The sequence below is a fragment of the Hermetia illucens genome, chromosome 1, assembly GCF_905115235.1.
Source record: "Hermetia illucens chromosome 1, iHerIll2.2.curated.20191125, whole genome shotgun sequence".
Lineage (NCBI taxonomy): Eukaryota > Metazoa > Arthropoda > Insecta > Diptera > Stratiomyidae > Hermetia > Hermetia illucens.
Window position 1 is genome coordinate 74,324,812 of NC_051849.1, and position 23,646 is coordinate 74,348,457.

At 40.6% G+C, this 23,646-nt stretch overlaps 1 protein-coding gene across 1 annotated transcript in view; it reads right to left on the reverse strand.

Moving 5' to 3' along the window:
* Positions 1-13,632, reverse strand: part of LOC119660755 (A disintegrin and metalloproteinase with thrombospondin motifs adt-1) — a 64,501-nt gene extending 50,869 nt beyond the window's left edge. Inside the window, 1 exon segment of the mRNA XM_038069520.1 lies at positions 12,676-13,632. Coding sequence (XP_037925448.1) covers positions 12,676-12,786 — 111 coding nt within the window. The 5' untranslated portion in view covers positions 12,787-13,632.
* Positions 13,633-23,646: the final 10,014 nt, after the last annotated feature.

The window sequence follows — 23,646 nt, forward strand, 5'->3', positions numbered from 1 at the left end:
GAATTCGCTTTTTCTCAATTGATATTTGTCGCTTGAAAAAGCGAAAAGTATTTGTGTTTGGAATGTTAGTACTCGAGGTTTCATACAATACATCCATCATAGTGACTACCTGGATCCTGAAATGCTTTTTGCGTAGTGGTTTTTAAATTGATTGAACAGAAAAAACCGCAGGCGTTCAAATCAGGTGATTTCGGTAGCTGTCAGAAATGGCACTGTGTAGGCACGTGCTTTTCTGCGTAAAATCCATAAGCTGTGTGCCCATAAATCCTTTTGATTCTGAAAAATTACCTAACGCAAATGTCTCATATCGTTCAACTAATATTGCCTGTTATCTGACCTTCTAGCAAAATTCATGATGCATAGGCATGTTTGTACTGGATCCTTTTGGTAAAAGCTCCAAAGGAGGTCACCACCGGAAACAATAATGTCCTTAAAAAGTCGAAATTCGTCGCGGGATTGAGAAAGGAACGCGTATAGTGCCCGAGTCGAAGTAATCACTTTTGATGCAAAACACGAGAGTAAAAGGGAATAGCCAGAACAGCATTTATTTTACTTGGGGAACGTATAAATGAACTATGTCAGATAATTGAAGAGAGGCGTTATATCTATCAAAACATCCAGGCTTTGATAAGGGACAATAAATTTTCTTATAGTAGGGCACTGGAGCAAAAAAACCACCAATCATCAAGTGGCACGGTCACGAGGGAAGCGAAAGCAAGAGTGCGATCAAACGAAATTGGGACAGTGCCAGTGCGTTGTTGGGATTCCAGGAAGATGAGAAGAAGAGAAAGTCCTCTTCACCAATGAAAGCAGTCCGGATCGACCCGAAAATGAAATGAAAAAGCAATTCAATCTTAGCGATATTGGGCAGGGTGCCATAAAAAAGGATCAGAAGGGCGGACAGAGGTACCGAGACCGCTATTATTAGTTTACCAACGGAAACAGCGGTTAAATTCATTACTGCGGACAAAGTAAAGATAGGCTGGATCACACACACATCTCTTTCTCCAGATATGCTGATTTCGCCACTTTGCCCCAGCATGCACCAGTCAGCACGGTAAATCAAAAAAGTGCAGAAGGTACGAGGAAGAGAGTCACCTTATCAAGGATTCCACCGGAAACTTAGAATGCATGTTGTGCAGGAAGAAAAGGGTTGTGGATGACCGGCACGTTGCAGTTGAAACAAGTATTCGGCATTTAGGAAGGCGCTCAACTACATTGGTAAATAAGATTGATGCAAATTCAGCATTTGTCACAAACAATGCGATAATCGAATGTAGGGGTACCTGCAATCTATGAATCTTATCGAAGTTATTGTAGTGCTACGTTGGTAGGAAGACTTCTTTGGTATGGAAAGAAGGACGGGCCGAAAGAGTACACTGTGACAACAGGTGGAACGACAAACAATACCTCTAATATCTGGGTTGGTGACTACGAAGTCGTCTCAAAATCGATAATTAAATGCCTGGGGGTAACGATCGATGCCAATCTGAGTTTAAAGGAGCACTTGGACTAACGCAAAATTAGATAGCAAAGCCTCGTTCATCTCTGGCGAGGGTGATTTTCTAACGGCACACGATAGTTACAGGAAATGTTTGCATTGCTCAGATTGAACGAGGCTTCGGACTGATTCATGATACATATTAGCAATTTTACTTTAATATTACTGAGGATATTGTTCCAAACCCCCCTTCTTTATCTAGACTAGTGACCAGAATATTATATAAGTGTTATGGAGTCAACAAATATTTTCTACATAGAGATAATATAAACGTATATAATCATGGAAGCAGCACAATATATGCAAGTATTGAAGGTATCTGCAGGTAATAAATGGATTAAAATGATCAAATCCCCAATGGGATGCAAACTTTACCAAAAGACTTTCTAATTCACTTCAACTGTATCATTTTCACCTCAACGAAATGCTCAGCTCTACTAACTTCTACCATAATCTTAAAACCCAAAACCATAGCATCTTGATATAGTAGGTGGCAATATGTACTATAAACCATTGTAAATTTGCATTAATTACTAACAATTTTTGCACATTCGGTTACCTTCTGCTTATGTGAACATACATACATAAACTTCATTGAACACCATAATGTACATTTTCACTATCACGGAACAATGCGTTCGAATTTTTCCTGCTTCTTGAATATGATAAATAAAACAGAAATGCATTCGGTTAAATAAATTATATAATTTTCATGTGAAGCGCCAAGAAAACGGTTACGGTTAGAGAAGCAATCACAGTAATTATAACGAATCGGGCAATGTTTGATGGATTAGCTTAGCCATTTTACTTTTGTTTGCTCAGATGATAATTTATTTCATAATGATATGTATTTAATGGTCCATCACTTAGTTTGCAATTTAATTAACTGCTTTATTATAATTATCAAAAAAAAATTGAAGATTTATGGTTTTCGCGAAAGATGTCAATAAACTTCAAAAATTAAATTCTACAATGAAATTTTTTTGTACAGGAATTTTGATTCTAATTTGCGACTATAGATTTAAATCTCATACCAAACTTTGATATATTTTTTAAATGAACTAAATATATCATCAATTATTAGGATCCGCCAGGAATTACCTAAGCCTCCATTGAACCTGTGTTGAACACTAAGAAAATTTGCCCAAATCCCCATGTTATATTATTCATGCTGGTCCTCAATACCACCAGTTGGTCCCCATCCCCACAAACACCATGCACCACGTTAAAAATCCGTTTGTAGATTTAGTTGTGAGAGATTAAAAGAAATCTTATCAAAGTAGAGTTTAGTAGTCCTTCAAAGTAATTCTCGATGGAATGGCGCTTCGCTGGAGAATGCTACGAACAATTACAGCATTTTCGTTTTGAGAATTATTCTTTGCGTATGATGCCGTCTATTTTGACCAGTTCTTCGACTTCGAACTGAAGCCATATTTTGACATATTGGGAGCTGCTTTTTAAGGTTTTGTGAAAAACAAAATCTTATTAAAACCGGTTTACTGTCTGTCTGTTTGTCTGCCCGTCCATCCGTCTGTGACACCTATTGTCTTACAAATGGTTACTCCTATTCATACAAAATTTGGTAGAAAGGTGTTACCCATTTCATGTATTGAATAACATAGTTCCACGTTGAGTTTAAGGGGGGGTATAGTCGTGTCGGGTATCAAATGAAAGGTCTCGATTAGTACTCTGACACCGATATTAGTTTTGACATTCATTTCAAAGGGGAGGAGCGCGGGCTCCGAAATTGGTCAGTTACTTCAAGGACCCGTTCTCAGAAACCACTCAACTCAAATACCTGAAAAAAATATGATGGTCCATCCACATGGTATCTAGGTCTCAAAATACTTTCCATATCGGTACTTGGTTAATAAGTTAATAATAATATATTACCAATGAATATAGAATATTTTTTTTTAAAATTAACTGCGATTTGCCCTGACGTGCAGCCTTTGCGCCTTCTGGAAACACAACAATGCGTCTCTTGCAACTGTAGCTGCTGAAATTTGTTTTGTCCATGTATTGTTCACTTCTATTCTATTTTCGGAAGGGATTTCTGACGATTTTTTTCAAAAAGCTACAACATATATCGATCTTTAGATTCTGATGTCTTCATCGGTCGCTCAGCACGTTTCCTCGTTCTGCACCAACGATTTTCATAATCATTTTGTTCAGCCTTCTTAAATTTTCTTTCTGAGCATGTTTTGCCCCATTAATGAATATCAGTGTAATTGCCTATTTTCAAATAATTTTGAATCACATTCATATCATAAAAAATAAAACAGGCACTATTTTTGATAAATAGTGGATTTATACTGAATATTGTTGAAGCATTCGATGAATTTTCAACATGTTTTATTCCAAGATTGTATGTTAAAAATTAGGATCTATATATATATATTATATATATATATTTATCCTCACCTGAGTTGCAAACGCAGAGCTGCATGCGACCAGGCGCGTGTCATGGGTTGCGGATAATGACATGACCCACCGGGTCAGCTACGAATATCGCAAGTTAATCTTGTAAATAAGTAGCCGCGGACAAGCAGAACGTTTCCCTTTGTGTTCGTCCTCCCTTACCGATTCTTCCCGTTCAGGGGGAGTAAACCTCCTTAACAAATCCGTAATCCGGGGTGAAGAGATTGACGCACCTATCGGATGAATTGCAGTGACGTTACACTGTATTTCAGCGGCTCCCCTCCAAATACCTTCCCTACCTTTGGAGGTAACCATGGGGGGGCATTGCAACATTGGAGCTCTGTTGCAGGGTTGACTGCTTCCCCAATACTCGTAGGAATAAAATTGGGGAAAACAATTTAAATTCTCTTAATGGGACCCCAGGGACACGAAGACAGTACCCAACACGGTTAAGGGTCGTTCAACAACATCAGAGCGGCTCTTCGCCCTTGGATGTTTTGGCGGTTATGCCGTCAACCACCAGGGACGGGAGACCTAGGCGTCGTATGGTTTGGACGAACCAACTCAACGAATTTATCGTCCGCGCCTATTACCGTGTCACGGATTTGGAACGGAATCCATCAGGGTACAGACATCGACTACATGACGCGTTCATAACCCGATTTCCGGAGCTAAGTCATGTTCCGGAACAGAACGTCGTCAACCAGTACCGGGTGATAGTGAATTACAACCGAGTTGCCTTACCAACTAGGCAACAAATCTTCCAAGAGGTTTCACTTGAGCTCGGGCCGGAGTCATCAAATTACCGGACTAATCAAAGGAGTAACACAAGTACTCCACCTGTAAGGCACTCCATGAATCCAGTAATCAGGAGAAGCTTAGTAACTGGGGATGTCAACCCAATTTATAATGAGGCTTTGACCGCATTCCAGGTCGCATTCACAGAGTATGCTGAGATTCTCCCAGACGCCAGGCCAAAGATCCCAAAACTGAAGTTTACTTCGGCAACTACTAACATCATTGCTGCCGTTGACAGAATTTTGGCTGATCGTTTGGCTAGCGAGATTACTGCTACAGAGGTTCACAGCCTGATCTACGTTACAGCTGCCACGGTTATTCGTCTCCATAACCAACATCTTAGAGCGAATAACAGAGGTATGCGCAGAAGGACTTTACCGTTCTGGGTGTTTCGACTCAACAAAAGAGTCGAAAAGTTGAGAAAGGAGATTGGTCGTGTGACGCAAGCACTCCTTGGAAATCCATCACCAAGAGTGCACAGATGCGTTGCGAACATCATTGGAAACTACCATCTGTCCAATGATATGCCAATCGAAGAAATCCTCGAGGTGCTGAAGCAGAAACTTGCGGTATGCTCCAATCGCATCCGTAGGTATCAGAAAAGCTTTCAGCGAAGGACAGACAACACCTTGTTCTTCCAGAACCAACGGGGATTCTACAAAAATCTCACCAGCTCAGATAGGGAAAGTAACGTCAATCTGGATCAGGAAGAAGACTTCTGGAGAAGTGTTTGGAGCGAATCCAGCCGTTGCAATTTAGAAGCAGCGTGGCTCCCACACCTTATGCGTTCATGCGAGGCCCTTCCCGAAATGACCATGCCTGACGTAACTGAAGTCGACGTTAAAGCAGCACTTGACAAGGCAGGTAACTGGAAGGCGCCAGGAGTTGACAAAATTCACAACTTCTGGCTGAAGCGGCACTCACAGGATATTGGCAAATCAATTTAATCAGATGATTGCCGATCCTGATTTAGTTCCACCATTTTTCACCAAGGGGATAACTTTCCTCATCCCCAAGGAACAGGGTGCCTCTTGCCCTTCAAAATGTCGACCAATTACTTGTCTTCCTACCATCTACAAAGTCTTCACTTCAGTTCTGTGCGCGAACATCTCAAAACATCTTGATGTTCATAAATTGATAGCTGAGGAGTAAAAAGGATGCGCAAAAGGCTCCCGAGGCTGCAAAGAACAGCTTATAATCGATACGGTAGCTGTAAAGCAGGCTGTCCACCAAAAACGAAACATCTCGACAGCCTACATCGATTATAAATCAGCCTTTGACTCCATATCACATTCGTGGTTACTACAAGTGTTACGCTTGTAAAAAATCAACCCGAATGTCGTTCTTCTACTGAGAACAGTAATGAAGAATTGGAGCACGAAGCTATCGGTATCTTCGCAAACATCAGGAGAGATACCAATCAGGCGTGGCATTTTCCAAGGCGACTCTCTAAGCCCACTGTGGTTTTGTTTGGCATTGAATCCGCTATCCCATCTTTTGCATGAAAGCAAATACGGGTTCCAAGTCAAGCATGGCATATTGTCGAAATGTACATTAAGCCATTTAATGTACATTGACGACATCAAATTGTATGCCTAAGACGAGAACCAACTTCGCTCCTTGCTGGACATCACCATCCAGTTCAGCAGGGATATCGGCATGCAGTTGGGTTTGGAGAAATGTCGCAAAAAAACAATTGTTCGGGGAAAACACACCGACAACGAAGGATACAGCCAAAATAACATCCGAATTGAGGGCATGGATTCGGACGACGTCTACAAATACCTCGGCATATTGGAAGCAACAAATTTGAGCGGCGTCTGGATCTTGCCCTTAAAACTGAGCTGTACGGGAAAAATAAAATCATGGCAATCAACACCTTCGCATTCCCGTCCTTCTATACACTTTCGGTGTGATACAGTGGAGTAATACTGATTTAGAATCTGTCAATAGACGGGTAAGGGTAGTTCTTGCAAACAACAATATGCACAATAGAGCTGCCGAAAAATTTAGGATCACTATCCCACATCATCAGGGAGGAAGGGGGGTACTTGATTTAAAAACGTTGCACTACAATCAAGTGCATTCTCTTCGTGAGTTTTTCTATGAGAAACAATCCTCTAGCCAAATACATCAGGCTACCGTCATGGCAGATAATAAATTATCTCCTTTGAACTTGAGAAGCAGAGAATGGGATCCCATGTCGAATGTTACTTCAGTCCAACAGAAGATCGACATGTGGAAAGAGAAACCCATTCACGGAGGTCATATAAAAAATTTGTTGTTGTCAGGCATTGACATCGAAGCCTCCAACAAATGGTTGACAAATGGTGTACTTTTCTATGAGACCGAAGCATTCCTAACTTCAATTCAAGATGCTTCGCTCCCAACAAAAAATTATAAACGGTATATTTTTCACGACTCCTCAATCACCAACTCCAGTTGTAGGTTATGCAACTATGAAGAGGAGACCATTCAGCACATAACATCTGCGTGCAGGATGTTGAGCGGTACCGAGTACACCAATCGTCATAACTCCGTCTACAAGATTCTCCATCAAAACCTTGCGTTGAAGTATAACTTAGTGGCAACCTACCATCCTTACTATAAGTATACTCCGCAGAGAATCTTGGAAAATGATCGGGTCAAACTACTGTGGGATCACACCATTGCCACCGACCACAGTGCTAATCATAACAGACCCGATCTAATTCTGCTTCTGAAGGAAGAACAAACGTGCTTTATTATCGATGTAGCCGTACCGTTGGACCGGAACACTGTTGGAAAACAGCACGAAAAAATCCGGAACTACGGCCCCTTGGCAGACGATATGAAGCAGACTTGGAGACTACAAAAGATCCAAGTAGTCCCAGTAATAATTTCAGCGACGGGATTAGTCCCGCAGAACTTACATAAAGCGCTGAAAACGCTCGATCTTAGGGCTGGACTATACATGGAGATGCAAAAAGCGGTTATCCTTGCAACCTGTGCTATAGTCCGAAGAGTCCTGCCCGGTAACAATCTGACCTAATGGGTTTCGGTCTTGATCCGCACTGTCTACAATATAAGATCCATGTCTCTGTAGTGTAGAACCTCCGCGTCATTGGCTGAAGTGTTTGCGACAATCGGGATGTATGATAGTAATACATTTTCGCATGGTCGCACACACTTTGCGTTAAAACGCATCATCGCTGTGATGCGGGCCTTTGGATGTTGCCTTCAGCCCATCCTTAGGTTGGTCGCCCCTCGGTCCGGTTGGGCGGGAAGAGGGTCCGTGGGCTTTTTGAACTATATATATATATATATCTTAAAATGTATCCAACGAATTTTAATTTTTAATTTTAATTTTTTTACATCGAAGAAGTCGGGAAAGCACGAAAGTTTATGAATTTTGGTGTTTTTCCAAATGAGCAGAACCCCCCCAACTTTCCTCCCGAAAAACACTTTCTTTGAAGATGGATTGATGATTGATTCCGAGCTGAAAAAATATAAAGTCTGTTCTAGATGGTATTGCGTATTGGGCTTGGCTCGTTTGCATTGACTGAATTCATGTTCAATAATAAAAAATTTTCTTTAGTCCACTGAAGAAGGCAGCAAGTGGCTGCTGAAATACATATTCGGCGAATAATAAAAAACTCATTGGTTTAAAGGAAATTGAATTTTTTATTTTACATCTGGTGACCGCTTAAGCCAGTTGATCGATTTAGAAGTTAGAAAATCCATGCCAAGCGCAAATGTTTGTCAAAAATATTCTTAAAATCTTAAGGCTTAAATAGCTTTAGGAATTTGGGACTATTGTATAGTATTTTTTTTGTGAGAATGATCAACTTAATGCTGGACCGGAAAAAATGGGGAGCAACTTACTTCCTCTTTCCTGGTCCACAGACCCCTCGCTTAGGGTTTGCACCCAAACTTTACAAAAATGTCAAGCGATGACGACTTTACGGTTTCTTACATATAATTATATAAAGGAGCACTCAACATCTGCGAGCCGCTACGGTCACGCTGCTCCCAGGGCAGAGCGCTGCCTCTCTGACGATTTGCCTCAGCACTGGTAAGAAACCGTAAAGCCGTCATCGCTTGACATTTTTATTGTATTGTGTTTTAAGAATATTAAAATATTTGTGGTTGCTGTCATAGTTCCAAGCAAACTCATTAGCTACTTCTTCTGGCAATTTTCGTTCTTTTTAATAGTAGCTCAAAAACCGTGAGGGTTAGAGAACTGACAACTGACAAGAAATGTTTAACTTCACGAATTATAGTTCCTTACTTTCATTACTTACACAATGTGATTAATTGGGCAAAAGCCAGTAACGATCCTTGCCCACTCCTTAATCAACTTGTTTCAAGCCTCCCAGTGGTAGTCCTGGATAACCACTAGATGACCGTCGTGTGGTGAACAAACGTGAGCGACGTTCCATCTCACACTCTGACAGAGAGACTGCTGAACCTGGCAACAAAACAATGGATTAAACACACCAGGTGGCAGACCAGTTATACTGGCAAATCCACCCTATCAGGAGGTTGATCCTACGGATTCTGGGGAAGATTTATTTATTTTATTCCTTTTATTGCAAGTGATCGACTCTTTTAATACAAGTTCGAGGGTTATGGGACCATTGATCAGAAACATACATAGTTCCTGTATAAGAGCCAACCAAGGTGCTGAGTTTGACCACAGGATCCCTCCCTTATAAATGCGAGGCTGAAATAGCGTAGTCGTAGCTTGGTGAGAGGCAGTTTTAGTGGGTAAAAATTCTACACTCTCAAGGCATTTGAACCCTGGGGATAGTCTTTTTAAGATTTCTATTTAAAAAAAAATTACATGATCTGGGTTGGCGGCTTTTATTCGATCTATTTGGATTTGAAAAACAGTTTGAGCTCTGGCTGCTATCATGATTTAGAGGTAGAGATTTACTGACAAAGCAATTTTTGAAACTTGGATTTCTGTTGCTGTTCCTGAACAGATGCAAAAATATTCTTAAGGTCAGAAATAAATTTTAAGTCTTTTTTTTACGTTTTGGGGCTTGTGTTTTTGATGGTGCTTCCCCTGAATTTTGGTATAATTTGATTTTATATACAAATGATAAGCTTACAGCAGCAAACCAAGTACCAAGGCAAATGGTCAGTATTGGCATTAGAATCCGACGGAAAAGCTGACGCCTCATGACCACGACTTGCTTATCGTATATTTTTTTCTAATTCTATTGTGTAGGTGAAATAAGATACATAGAAGAATCCTTTCATTACTACTCCGTAAACTCTACTGAAAGTTTGAAATCATAGTCCAAGAACACAAGCGCTCATGCGGTAATAGACCAATTGTAATATATTTTTCAGACAATAGCAAACATCCATAGCCTTGACTATGGCACGGGATCAAGGTTACAAAGTTGACGCCTCAAACAACTAAACTATCGCACCAAGTTAGTATGGGTCCGTTATTTAATTGGTGGTAACAAAATTTGCAAGGTACGATTTTTTGGTCTAGAACATAAATTTCAACTACAAGATTCTGTTCGCCAGTACATGGAACCTTTTTATGCAAACGAAAAGAGTCCTTTCTGCGAGTATAAGCAGCTCTCTGCGGGAAAGCTCCCTAAAGGTGGAGGAAGAAAGTATTAATTCAATTTCTGTTGTAGACTCTGATAATATTATACTTGGATATACAATTAGTCCACTCATTAAAGCTTTCCACCTTCGAATTGTTTCAATCAAGACCGATTGATATGAAATTTGGTGTGGGAGTTGAGGGTGGCATAAGAAACAAAAGTTATATAATGCCGATGTGCGCTTTCCTCCGGGAGGAAATCGATTAAATGGTCGATTCTAAGCAGAAAATGTTTAGTGAACATTTTTCATACAAGTAGTAGTTGTTGAGTTATTCATGTTCAAACACGTCGTTTTTTCATCCAAAAAATGCATGCTTTTCAACAGTTTTTCACAAATAACTCGAAAACCAAACATTTCATTTAAAAATGATATTAAGCAGAAACAAAGTATATTAGATAACAGAAAGAATGAATCTTTTTATTTTTTTTTACGTACAATCTAGGCAAAGTTATGGCTCGTCAAGCGTTAATTTGAAATGTCTAAAAAAATTAATACTTTCAAGGTCAAATAACGCAAAATCAGTTACTTTTGGTGGAAATTGATCTAATCTTTTAAAGTACTAGAAAATGCCTTTAAAATGAGGAATAATAGAAGTCTATAGGATATATAATAACGGATGATCGAAATAATCTAATTGCTCGAATTTTTGAAATAAAAATCAATAAAACCAAAACCTGGTTTTCTCATATCAATTAAAGGTAATCGAGTTCTTTGAGAATCTACTGTATTCAACCCCTTGCAGTAGTTGTGCAAGTTCGGTGGATATAGAGTGCGTGAATAGAATAGAGTGTGTTACCCCAATGTTGCCTCCACTTAGAGGAAAATTTCGAAGGTAGAGTGACAGCAGTTGGTCCAACCCCTTTACTCCTCTGGCCTTGACTCCACAGATTTTTTACTTGTTCCACTCTTTGAATTATTTGAAGGGAAAGAAATTTAGAGAAGACGCACTAAAAATCGTTTTTTTTCTCATCGAACTTATTTAAATTTTCTAACAAGTTGGAATGCCGAAATATTTTATTTATTTTTATATAAGTATTTGATTACACGATGGTTCTATTTATACATAACTCATAGTGTTTTACGTTGAATAATACCCGATATTCAATTCAATGTAATACTAACGTTCTATCTCTTATGGAGTGGTAACGTGACGAGACCGCAAACTTTTGCAGACCTGGAAGGAACTTAAGAGGGGTTCGAAGCAATTAACTTTTTTCGAACCCCCGCTTTCTTCCCCTGTGCAAACAATATCAAAACTAATATCTGCTTTGGAAATTACTAATCGAGAGCTTTCATTTGATACCCCACATGGCTATATTCGGTGAAAAAAAATTGCCCGCATTTTTAAGTGTATGGCGACGGGAAGTTCAACGTGCAGCAATGTAATTCATCGCATATGTGAGGGTTCACAGTTGCAACCTTTCTATCGAATTTCATGTAATGGGTGCAATCGTTTCTGAGAAAAGCGCGGGTGAGAGAGACCGTACGAGTAAGTCGATTTTAATAAGATTTTGTCGCAACCAGACCTTTGGCAATATATTGATTTATTCGAGTCTTGGTCTTCAGAGTTAAAATATAAGGACGTAGACGGAGAGTCTGCCAGCGCTTATATAACATAACTTGTGCAAACGTAATAACTGGTGGATCAACGAAAAAGGAAACGGACTGGTTGTTATTTATCCCTTAGTGGGGTAGAGTGCATCAACAACACCTACGCGCCATGGTTCGCGATCGTTTGAGACGCCTGCACCCCTTCTCTACGGTGTTGCGCCAAATGCTCCTGGGGCGAAACATCCGTGAGCGGATTCCACTGCATGACGTAGCCCACGATGCAATTTTTACTCCTCCTTAATATGCGACCTATCCACCGGCACTTCCGCCTTCCGATCACAGTGCGTGCGAGTGGTTTTCCCTTTATAGTACCAGACCAGCTTACCCCGATGATGCGACGAAGACAGGTGCTGATGAAGACTAGGAGCTTTTCAATAACAGTGGAGCTCGTTTTCCATCATTCTTCTGAGAGCCGTTGCTGTTTTCAAGATGACATCACAACAGTTTAATAGTAGCATTGCAAATAAAACCTAAAGATCTAAATCCTTTGGGAAATGGAAATTTCCCCAGTTATCTAATGCTGTCTGTACTTTAACTGACAGAATTTCTAAATATATAATCCAGAACAGGACATAGTTGCTGCTGTTTGGGGTCAGTCGTCAACTATAAATTAACCTAATCTGTAAGTGACTAGCTTTCGTTAAGATTTTTTATTTATTCACTTTTTTACTTTCCAAAGTAGGTTTAATTTTGTGATTAAGAGTATGGTCGTACTTATTAACTTAGCTTACCTTAATTTCACCCAATCGGGTATATCCTTTCCTTCTAATTCTAATGTGAAATCCATAATTCGATACAATAATGCACAGCAACGTAAAAGCAATCACTTTAACTAGAACCATAGTGTTTTCTTTGTGACCATCATAAAAATTTTCTGAAAAGCTGCATTCTTTTGAAATCTTCCATAACACTATGCGATTTCACAAAAATTCAATAAGCCGCAACAATAGAAAACGCTGCGAATAATAAATTAATTACGATAATGATAGAAAATCGCTAGCGAACGAACACCACCGCGGAAAGGTTGAATACGGCAGAACCAACGAAATTTTTATGCACCAATTAGCCAGTCTAACATTTTCTTTCACTACGTCGGTGAAGCCAGCATATCTTAGAAAAGTGTCTTTCCTCGTTGCAATGGAAAATATTCGAATGCCTAGAATACTCTTGCAATTGAGAAAACCTCCGTACAACTTGCTGTACACGGCATTGTCCCCGGCCGTTAGATGTGATACAAGAACGGTCTCTTCGTCGGTGGAATTTTGCAGCACAAATGATTGTTAAATGGTTTCACACTTGAACTATTAAAATTAGCACACAATACGAAAATAAATGGAAGACGTGTTAAGGTCAGCTGAAGATATATGGACTTTCTGCCTGGATTCAAGCTAATTACTTCACTGTCTTCAACGTTTGAAGACACCTAATTGCACTATTCTGTGTATCACGCCAACGGTAAGTAGAATGGAAAACCACTGGAGCATAGTGACTTTATAGTGGCACTAGTGTGATTTCTGTAGGACACAGTGGATACTAAAGTCTTCCATATTATTTTTACATTTAATATTATTATACGATCAAAGTATCGATAATTGCAAGGACTACGGCCAATACCCGAATGGAGTCTTTACTGACCCATTAGAGGATTTTATACTAGAACCGCGCGACTATTCTACACCGGATCCGAGAGTACGTGTTAACGCAATCCCGCAAGCGGAATGAGTGAATCTTCACTTCTTTAGCTCATCCATGATGACTGCTGTAGGTGGTACCAGTGAGCTTATACTATTGCTAAAAAGTTTGGGGAAAAAAGCGCGTCAATAGCGAATGCTTATCGGAGGTCGGTTGATTCCCTGTAGCAGTTTTTGAATTTGGTACCAACATTTGTTGCATGGAAGCAAGAACTGCTTCGCTGATTCTGTTAACGGGTGGATTTTGATGGCAATTTATGAGCTTACATTTTAGACACTTTCGGCTTAGGTTTTACACTATAATGAATGGACGCCTTTCGTAACGTTTCTAAAGTTGCTCATATATTATTTGCAAAAGTAAGCGTTAGATTTCGCGGCTGATAAGTCCTTGCTCGACAGCACTGCTATGAATTTCAGACAACAATTTGGGAATTGTACGATGTTGCTGCAAGTGAACAAATAAGTTAATTCTCTTTGGAATTATAACCATTTTCTGAATGAAATTAACATTATTTTGAAAATAACAGGAGTTATTTAATATCAAATGGAGAGGGTTGTACCGAGGTAGTTTCTTTGAAAAGAGATTATTCAAAATTCGGTAAACGGGATTTTATTACACATGTTATAGAACACTTTTTTATATATATTTCCATAGATTCCTACATGCGGTTAAGCGCGTCATCCACACCTACGCGCTTCGTTGTTGGTTTCTGGCAATTGGACCCCAGGTCAATCGGTTTGGACTTCAAATTCCTCCGAAATGTCACATCTATGAAGCAGGTAACGTGTTGCTCTGATCATAGTTATTAATTTCTCCGAAATGTCCCTCCTGTATAGAGTATTCTAGATACGCTCCCTATTGACGCTGTCGAAATCCTTTTCTAAATCATTGAAGAATAGGTGAAGCGAAAATCTAAATTCCACATTGTGGTCAAAGCAGGAGGATCTAGAGCAGAAACCAGCCTCCAATCTAGGTATTCCTTTATATGCTCTAGGATTAATTTAGCTATCATCTTTGCGGCGGCGGCAGAAAGCACCCAAATAACCCTCCTATTGCCGAGTATCCATCTTCAGAATCTTACAATCATCCCTTTCTCCCACGTACTAGGAAAGATCTCAGACGCTAACAAGTAAGAGTAACTTGTTAGCACTGATGAAGGGAACAAGTGGTTCCCGAAATATCGGTATTTGCAAGAATAAATATTCACACCAATGAAAAAGGAACAACAAGTTTTTATTATTTCAGATAATTAGTCGTTGGAAACAGCGCATAATTTCACTCAGATGTGATGCAATGTTCCTTTCATCCCTTAAGCTCTATATATACCTACTATATATACTGCAAACACAGCACATGCAAAAGTATTTATACTTACCAGCACGTAAAGTATACGGCAATTTGCGAAGTAGGCATATTATGGGCAAAAGTATTCATACAAAACTATTAAATGAATGCTTTGTTACTCATTTTGAATATGAAAACTAAACGTATGACACAGTTTGCACTGTCGTCTAAAAATGTAAAAAAATGTTCATTTAATATGCCAGTATAACAACGTACAGCCATCCACAGATATGACGAAAGTATATTTATACTTATAGACACTTAGCAATTACAGTAAACAGCGTAGCCAGAATAACAAAGATGTTCTTTCCGAAAATTCTGGCTGTACTGTGCAGGGTCTGTGCGGATTCGCTACGCATACTGCTTGTAAATATGAATACCCGCATAGTGAATTTATGAAAGAATATTTTGTGTCTGATATGCTACGTGCTGATAAGTATGAATAGAGGTTTAAGCTGCTCGTCATCATGGATGAGGAGTCGACCGTCAATATCCCTCACCGCACCATCGAAAGACTTGCGATCAAATCCAAGTTCTTTCGTGATACAAGCTATGTACACTTTTAATTAGTTATATTGGGTCTACCCCCTGCTATTTATACGTTTCGTCGCTCTTATATCTCTTCCTTATTTGATGATATTCTAATTAGGTTAACAAGGAAAATCAAGCAACCAGTGAGTGGTTGGGTGGCGGTTGGAGAGTATTTTTATAGTCAAGTATTTAATATTAGGTTGCTGCCAGGTGATTTTGGTCAGGTGTCTTATTGCCACATCTCGGAGCAGCTTCGATTGACTATTGCCTGCATCAGATATATATAAAATTAAGTTAAACGAAATTAAATGAACGTACATTAACTTCACAAACAAAAAAGTGAATCTAGCTAAAGTCAACATGAACGGTCACGACGTGCCGTAGGCGACTGACACTCTAAGCTAAGCTGAGCTTGAAAAGACACATCCTCAAAAATAGAAAGGCGAGTTAAATGTCAGATGCCGACAGATGTACTGACTGTTGGGGAGGAATTTCCAGCTCAGCGTCGACAGCAAGTTTCTGATTTACAAACAGATCTTGAGGGCCATATGGACATATGTCATTCAGCTTCAGGGGCTATGCCTTAGAATCAAACTTGAAGATCATATAAATTCTCTGGTTTATTCGTAATGAGGAAATGCGTAATTAGACTTGGTTAGTGAAGTTATCAAAGAGCACGCAATTAAGTATAGCCAGCGAATATGCTCACATGAAAATAACCAAGTTTCCAAATTGACAGTTTTTTCAAATATAATAAGACGACTGAAAAGATTAAAGCCAAATGAATTACTAACATAAAGGATAACCTGCCTAATGACACAATCTATTAAAGAATAGTCAGTTCCTCAGCAAAGCCGACCAAAGTGCTGGGGTTGACCACAGGGTCTTCTCCCAATAAAGCCTATGCGCCACCGCCAACTCAGCTCATAGTACACCAATAATACGGCGGAATCTGGTGTTAACGAACGCGTTGGAGCTTTAGAGTAGTAGTACATTTCTAAATTTTAGACAAAACAGCAAAGGTGGATCTAGCACTGTTAATACGTTGGGTGATATCAAACGTGGTGTCATCGTCAGCAGAGATAACAAGATAGACAAATTGAAAGACGCTCTCGATGTTCTGCCCGTTAATGCACATAGACAGAGTACAATGACCCCTCCGGCTGAGAACTTGTGGTTTTGTTGGTGTTTATTTTCACTCCGACTGTGCTTCTCTCTTCCTGGAGCCATCTAGACAAGGTCTATAACCCGGTAAAAGAGCAGAAAGATGTCACCAGCATAGTCGAGGTGTGTGAGGAATGGATCAAGGTCCATTGAAGCCCACCATATGAAAAATATCGCCAACAAGAACGAAAAGAGCGCAACTCAGCATCTTCTCTGTCGATCAAACTTTAAAAGTGTCCTTTAATATGTAGGATTGATCTTGCGAATACATCCAAGTTCCTTCGTAATGCAATATATGATACTGAAATCATTATTATTTGGGGCATCTTCTATCTCCCTGCCCAGGGAAATAAAAAAAGCCCTTTTGTCGCGGCACGCACTCCGCTGAACTTTCCAGGTCGTCCGCCCCGTTCGCAGCAGTTCCTGCAATCAGCTAGATATTATGGCACCATTTTAATGGCGGGAAATCGTTAATGAATGTTTTCTGTTAAGTTGATCAAGATTTTTGGTAGCCCTGTCAGAAAAGTTGTTTTTCCACAGCCGAACGACGACCGTTTCTTAAATCCGTTTCATCACAGGTTAGTTGAACCCCTGACACTATAGCAGACCCTGAATTCAAACAATGTGTCACCAATGATGGCGCGATAGAAGTTCCAGAAAACCAAAATCCTCTCACTATTTTCATTGCGGTCCTCAAGGCCGTGTTACTATCACATATCCGAGCAAGGTGTTATTAGAACTCATCTTGGCATTCAGATTACCCATCTTTATTGTAATTTTAGTTTTAGGAAGCCTTTCCTGAACTGTATTCAGTTGTTCATAAAAAGGCCCAAGGATATTGACATGTTCCTCATTTTGGACCAGAATATAGCAGTCTTCTGTCTAATGCCAGTCCCCAGGATATGAAGGCGCATTATTCCGATAGCCCCGGAATCAAGCTTACTGCCGGCAGGTTTGCCATATTATAAAAGTACCATGTCGCAATAGGGAATGGAGTGCTCCCGCCATTTTAACTTGCTAAACCCCAAACTATCCACGTTATATCGCAGAAATTCTCGCTCCATCGCATCCTATGACGACAATGTCATTCCCAAAGTATAATAAATTTTGAAATGTGATGGTTAAGCACACAGATCTTTTACATTTTTAGTAGATATTCACCACAAATAAGGAATACTTTGAGTGATTTCTAAACCATCCAACTTACAAGGAAGTCTCAGGCTCAGCAGGGCATCAATCTCCCGGCTAATTGGCGTTAGTGAAATTTACCCTATCTGCTTCCTGGTGTGCCTAGAAAATACATGGTCATTCAGACAATAGTGTATCTTCCATCCTTCACTCTCAAATAGGATTAGGACAGTCTAAGGTATCTAAAATTTCATTTCCCTCTGCGCTACAGTAATCTGGTAGCCAGAGAACAACCACCGTCCATCGTATTGAATGAAGATACAAATTTCAATCGAGTTTTATATTCCTAAACGATTTTTGGGGTGATCACGGAGCTGATCGGCACCGAAAGGTGCAGATTGTCGATGCGCTTGTCCTTCAATCGCTCGTCCATCAGTAAGATTTTCGCTCAGTTGGGTATTATAATAATTGTTGGCTCTACAATTCAATTCTGTGCTTTGAAGCGTATTGGAGGACTTTATTCAAGATCGTAAAAGGGCACTACTCCCTCTATCGCCAGTGAAATTTAAACCGCAACTTTCCGCTACAACTGCGTTGTGCCAGGCATAAACTTCTTTGCAGTGAAACAACTTCTAGTCAAGACGCTTGTATCTGTCGGTCTGTAGAGCTGGTAGTCGAGAAAAGCCTTGTTGTGTATTTAAAGGAATTTCCGCTTTTAGTTGGTTCCATTAAGTAGCCAGAAAAATGACAAAGACCTCTGCTGTGAACAACTTGATCAAATGTGTTGCTAAATCAGAGGCGAGTACTTTTGTGTCAGGATAACGCAAATGTAGTGTGCCAAACGAACCAGCAAAAGATAGAAAATCTTACGCAATTCAACTATTTTCACGCCGGGCAAACAGTCCAAATGTTGCACAATTTGATTACCACGTATTCCGCTCCATAGTACACTTGCCTTGTGGACGCAACTTCGACGAGGTCAAACGTGTCTACCCTAATTTTTTGGGAGGCAAGACCGAGCAACTTCTTAATAGATGTTTTCAACCATAGATACTTCAAAATCTATTGATTTATTTGTGTTGGAAATTTTAGTAAAAAACAATAAAAATCAACTTGATCTTGGTGTTGTGATAACTGCATTTCCAGATTTTAGACAAATCAACGAAAGCGGATCTGACGCTATTAATGCGTCGCGCAACGTTCACTTCTGTGCCGGCGTCGACAGAAAGCATGCGTCGTAGTCATACAAATGTTGACGCTTTCGATGCTCTGCCCATCAATACAGATAAGGAGAGTGCGATGACGCCGATGAGAATCTGAGTTTTTAGGTGTTTATCGTCAGTTCAACTCTACTTGCTCCTCTTCCCAAATCTACAGCCATTTGGTTAAGCTCCATAACCGGGTGAGAGAGAGCACAGATGTTGTCAGCACAGTCGAGGTGTTGGAGAAAAGATGTCATAGTTCATTGAACTCTCTACGTCCTCGAGACAACAGCATGAAGAACGTCACCGATAATAGAAGAAATAATATCGGTGACAGGAATGTAACCGTAGAGGGCTAAAAATCCTCTGAGATGTTGCCTCGATGCAGCACGTGATATTTTGAGTAATCTTATGTCACTCTGATTGTGTGTCAAAGGGTAGTCTAGGTCCTAGCGTGAAACGTGGAATAGTTGCATAAAACCTGAGAAACACCTGCTGAATCAACACCAACTGTTCTACTACCAAACCCTATTTCCACCTCCATGTTGTGACCGGAAACTCTTTCTTAACGAACAGCTGCAGACGGAGAAAGATAAAGGCGAGTCTCTCGTGTCAAAAAATGGGACAAATTGCACCAACTGGCCCTCCAGGAAAAAAAAGGAAATAACGATTTATCCATTTCCTCATGGAACGTGCCCTCTTTGTACAGATCGAATGCTACCCACCAGCTAGTCGATACCCTGTAAGGCTAATGTAACAGCGTTACGAGAGATGCGCTAGACAGGGACCGGTTTCCTGAACAAGAGCCACTACATCATATAATATAGAGGCCATCCAGTAAACCATGTGTTCGGAGTAGGTTTCTTAGTCAGCCTAAAAATTAAATCTGTTGTTATCGACTTTGAAAACATAAGCGAACGACTATGCACTTTGCGTTTACTAGGCAAATTTAGAAATATAAGCCTCATTAACGTTCACGCCCCTACAGAGAAGACTGCAGAGTCGGAGAAGGATACCTTCTACGAGGCAGTAGAACGAGTCTCCGGAGCCTGTTTCAGGTATGATATGAAAATCATATTTGGAGATTTTAACATCCAAGTAGGGACGGAGCCTGGCTTCCATAGCTTACATAAGGATACCGATGATAACGAACTGCGGATTATTTAATTAGCAGTGTCACACGAAATGGTTATTGGAAATACCTGGTTTGCGGGGAAAGCGGTCCACAAACACACGCGAGCCTCTCCAGACATGATCACTTTCAACCAAATTGACCACGTGTTGTTTGAAAGCCACCACCTTTCAGCCTTGATGAATATCAGAACATTTAGGGTGGCCGACATAGATTGGGATTACTATCTCGTTGGCATGGTGCTCCGGGCTCGAATAACAACACCACCCAAGATCCCCTCTGACAATCAGGTGAGAGTTAACACTGATGCCATTAACAACACAGTCCTCCGTAACCCCTATAAGGGCGAAATGGAGGCTGCATTACCGCAGTCAACAGAGGTACTGAAAAACGTTATCATTAATAAGGCCGCAAACATATTTGGCCTCAGTCGCAAGAAAAGTCGGAACGGTTGGTTCGACGATGAATGTAAGCTAGCAACGGAGCGGAAGAATGCCGCATACTGAGTAATGCTGCATTCTCCGCATTCTCAAAGAATGCGGCACGCGCGGAGACTTATCACAAACTGCGTCGAGCAGAGAAGCGACTTCAGAGACGGAAAAAGGAAGTCTGAGAGAACCAATAGGTCTATGACTTCGAAAAGTACAGGGAGCAACCGCACCAGGTGCACAAGTTTTACCAACAAGTCAACAGGATGAAGCCTTATATATCTCGATGCTCATGCTGCCGAGACAAAGAGAGAAATCTGATTTCCGACAGAATGGGCATATTGGAGCGATGGGGTGAGTACTTTGATGAACTGCTCAACAACCAAAACATCGGCGAGTTGGAGGTCCCGCTAACTGAAAACGACGGACAAATACTGCCACCACCAATATATGATAAATTACAGCCGAGTTAAATATGGACGCGACCAATTACATCAAGCGATTCATCAAGGGGGAGGGGAGGGGGGGATCGGAGCGAATACGTTGCTGAATACCATTTATAAGATATTTGCTGCTATCTCACTAGGTCGGATTGCCCCATACGCTCAGAACATTTTTGGCTCACACCAAAGAGGCTTCACTCCAGGATGGGCGTTTCCGTAGCTTACATAACGACGAAATTTATGAGCGATACCGTGATCATCTAGTTAAGGATAAAATCCGGCTCCGGGAGATATACTCCCTGTTCACGCTATCAGAATCGATGAAGAGCAGATATAGACTTAAACTCCGCATACTGCCCCAAAATGATCCGTAGGATGTTGACGTGGTCTATGCAGGAGGATACGGAGCGGAAACCAGTCTGCTCTCTGTCGATCAAACTTTCGACATGTTCTTTGATGCGCTCCACGATTATTTTAGCTGTCACCTTTGCAATAGGAAGGAACCCGCAACATCCCCCCAATTGTCATACTCAAAACGGGTGACTTTTTTGGAATTTTAACAATCACCTCCTTCTTCCACTCTATGGGGGAGGACTCGACTACCAAGATTTCCATACGAGTAGAAGTAGCAGATTTGCAGTAACTGAAGGTGCCACGATGAATAATTGTTTGTGGGAGATCCTCAAGTCCAGTGGCTTTACTTCGCTTGAGTGTATTGAAACGGTTAAGAACCTCTTCAGTTATTCGCCATCGCGGATGAGAAGTTCACTGTTAATGTTCTTCACAGGATCTTTGCAGAATTTGCGGTATACACTTCTGAACGAATTGCGTTCTGCTCCATGATCAACGCAGTAGCAAATTCCTTTTTGTCGCGCACACTATGCTGGACTTCTCGGGATTTCGCACAGTGTTGGAGTTCAAGCGCATCACGCCCGCCATCACTCGCAACGATAAATAAAGCCTTCAATAGCTTCCGTTCATTGATTCGCTACCATTGTCGAGAAGCGTGTGCACATTCCAGAAACCAATGATAGTCCGTTTTTGATAGCTAAAGGTCTTTGGCATGGGGTCAGCCCCCATCCGAGGCGTTGTTGACGTTTTGGTGACAATGACGTTTCAAAATTTGCAGGTTGTTAGCTCACAAATTTCTATGCATTTTAGTCGCCATGTTTCCTCCTGAATCCGAACTGATAAGAAGGAATCATTTCGTTTTCGTCCAAATGTTGTAGCTTGGATAGTAGGAGTTCTTCGAATAACTTTGATAATGGGGGAAGCAGGCTTATTAGGGCGTGAGTAGCGTTTGATGTTTACCTTGCTTCGGGATCATCGTTGTTTGCGATAATTTACAACAAAAATTAACCATTTGAGGAATTAAAGTAGTTTGACAGAGCTGTAACTCCATCTCCATGTTCGGTGACAAATAAGAAAGGTAAATTCAATTCACTGTGCCGCGAACAACACTACTGAAACAAATTAACCCTTGTTTTTCGCAAAGCCCAGTCAGAAGAATACTGCCCACGTGTAAAGCAAATGCAGATCGTGATAAGACTTGCAATGTAATTTCCAAATTTATTGAGATTTTCCGAATATAAAGATTTGTGCATAATGAACAAAGGATAGAGAATACATTATGCCATTGTAAAAGTGCTCACTGACTTCCTAGATTGTAAATATTAATAAAGGAAATGGTAAACATGCATGCTCCATGGAGTGCTTCCCATCCAACTCATAATATTCCTATTTTAAATTAAATTAAATGTACACTGCGCAAATTTGAATGCCATTATCATTTTTAGTAAATCCCAACAGAATTTATTCAACACAGCAAAGTTAGAAGCTCACATTTACATATGTCCATAACCACCGACACCTGCAAATCCACAGCCAAAAAAACTAAATCAGTGGAAAGCCCAAATGAAAAATAGCTGGAGAAGCACCGATCCATGTCGGCAAAGAGACGCTTTGTACGTTACATCGTTTAGCATGATGTCCATCATTATCTCTGCACCGGCATTCATTGGCATCGTCATAATCATGATCGTGGCGGTCAGCACTGCAAGCGCTAACTGGCGAGTGTTAACCTACAATTTTTCATTGTTCAAATTGCAAATGGACAGCGAAATGCCGGTACCCCGATAATGAGTGGGCGATCGCCAATTGATCCGCAAAAAATGCGCAGTGGCTGTCGGGCATAAATCAATCAAAGAATTGCGGGATTTCATGTGGTGCATGCATTGATACCAGCTCCTCATCGCGTCTTCCATTATGGCCTCCAAAGCAATTTTCCCAGGAGAGCTTATTCTGGTGGATCTTCTGTTAACGGCCAGAACGATCTATGGTTCTGTGCAGCAAAGATTCAGCTGCAGATCGGAAGCTATAAATTGTTGGTACTGTTGCCACTATTCACTAGAATACCGGTAAGAACATCTTAGATCTGATGGATGGACATGGTGGATAACTGCACAGGCCATCCGTCGATATGTTTTCCAATAAAGTCCCACTTGTAATATTTTAGCGCTCTGCCGGTGGCGTTTTTTGCTTTTGATTTTCCAGCAAAGGTCTTTGGTCTTTTACCGTTCCGTATGACTGCTAACGTTCTTGAGCTGTCTTCGGTTCGCGATGGAAATGTCCCTCAATA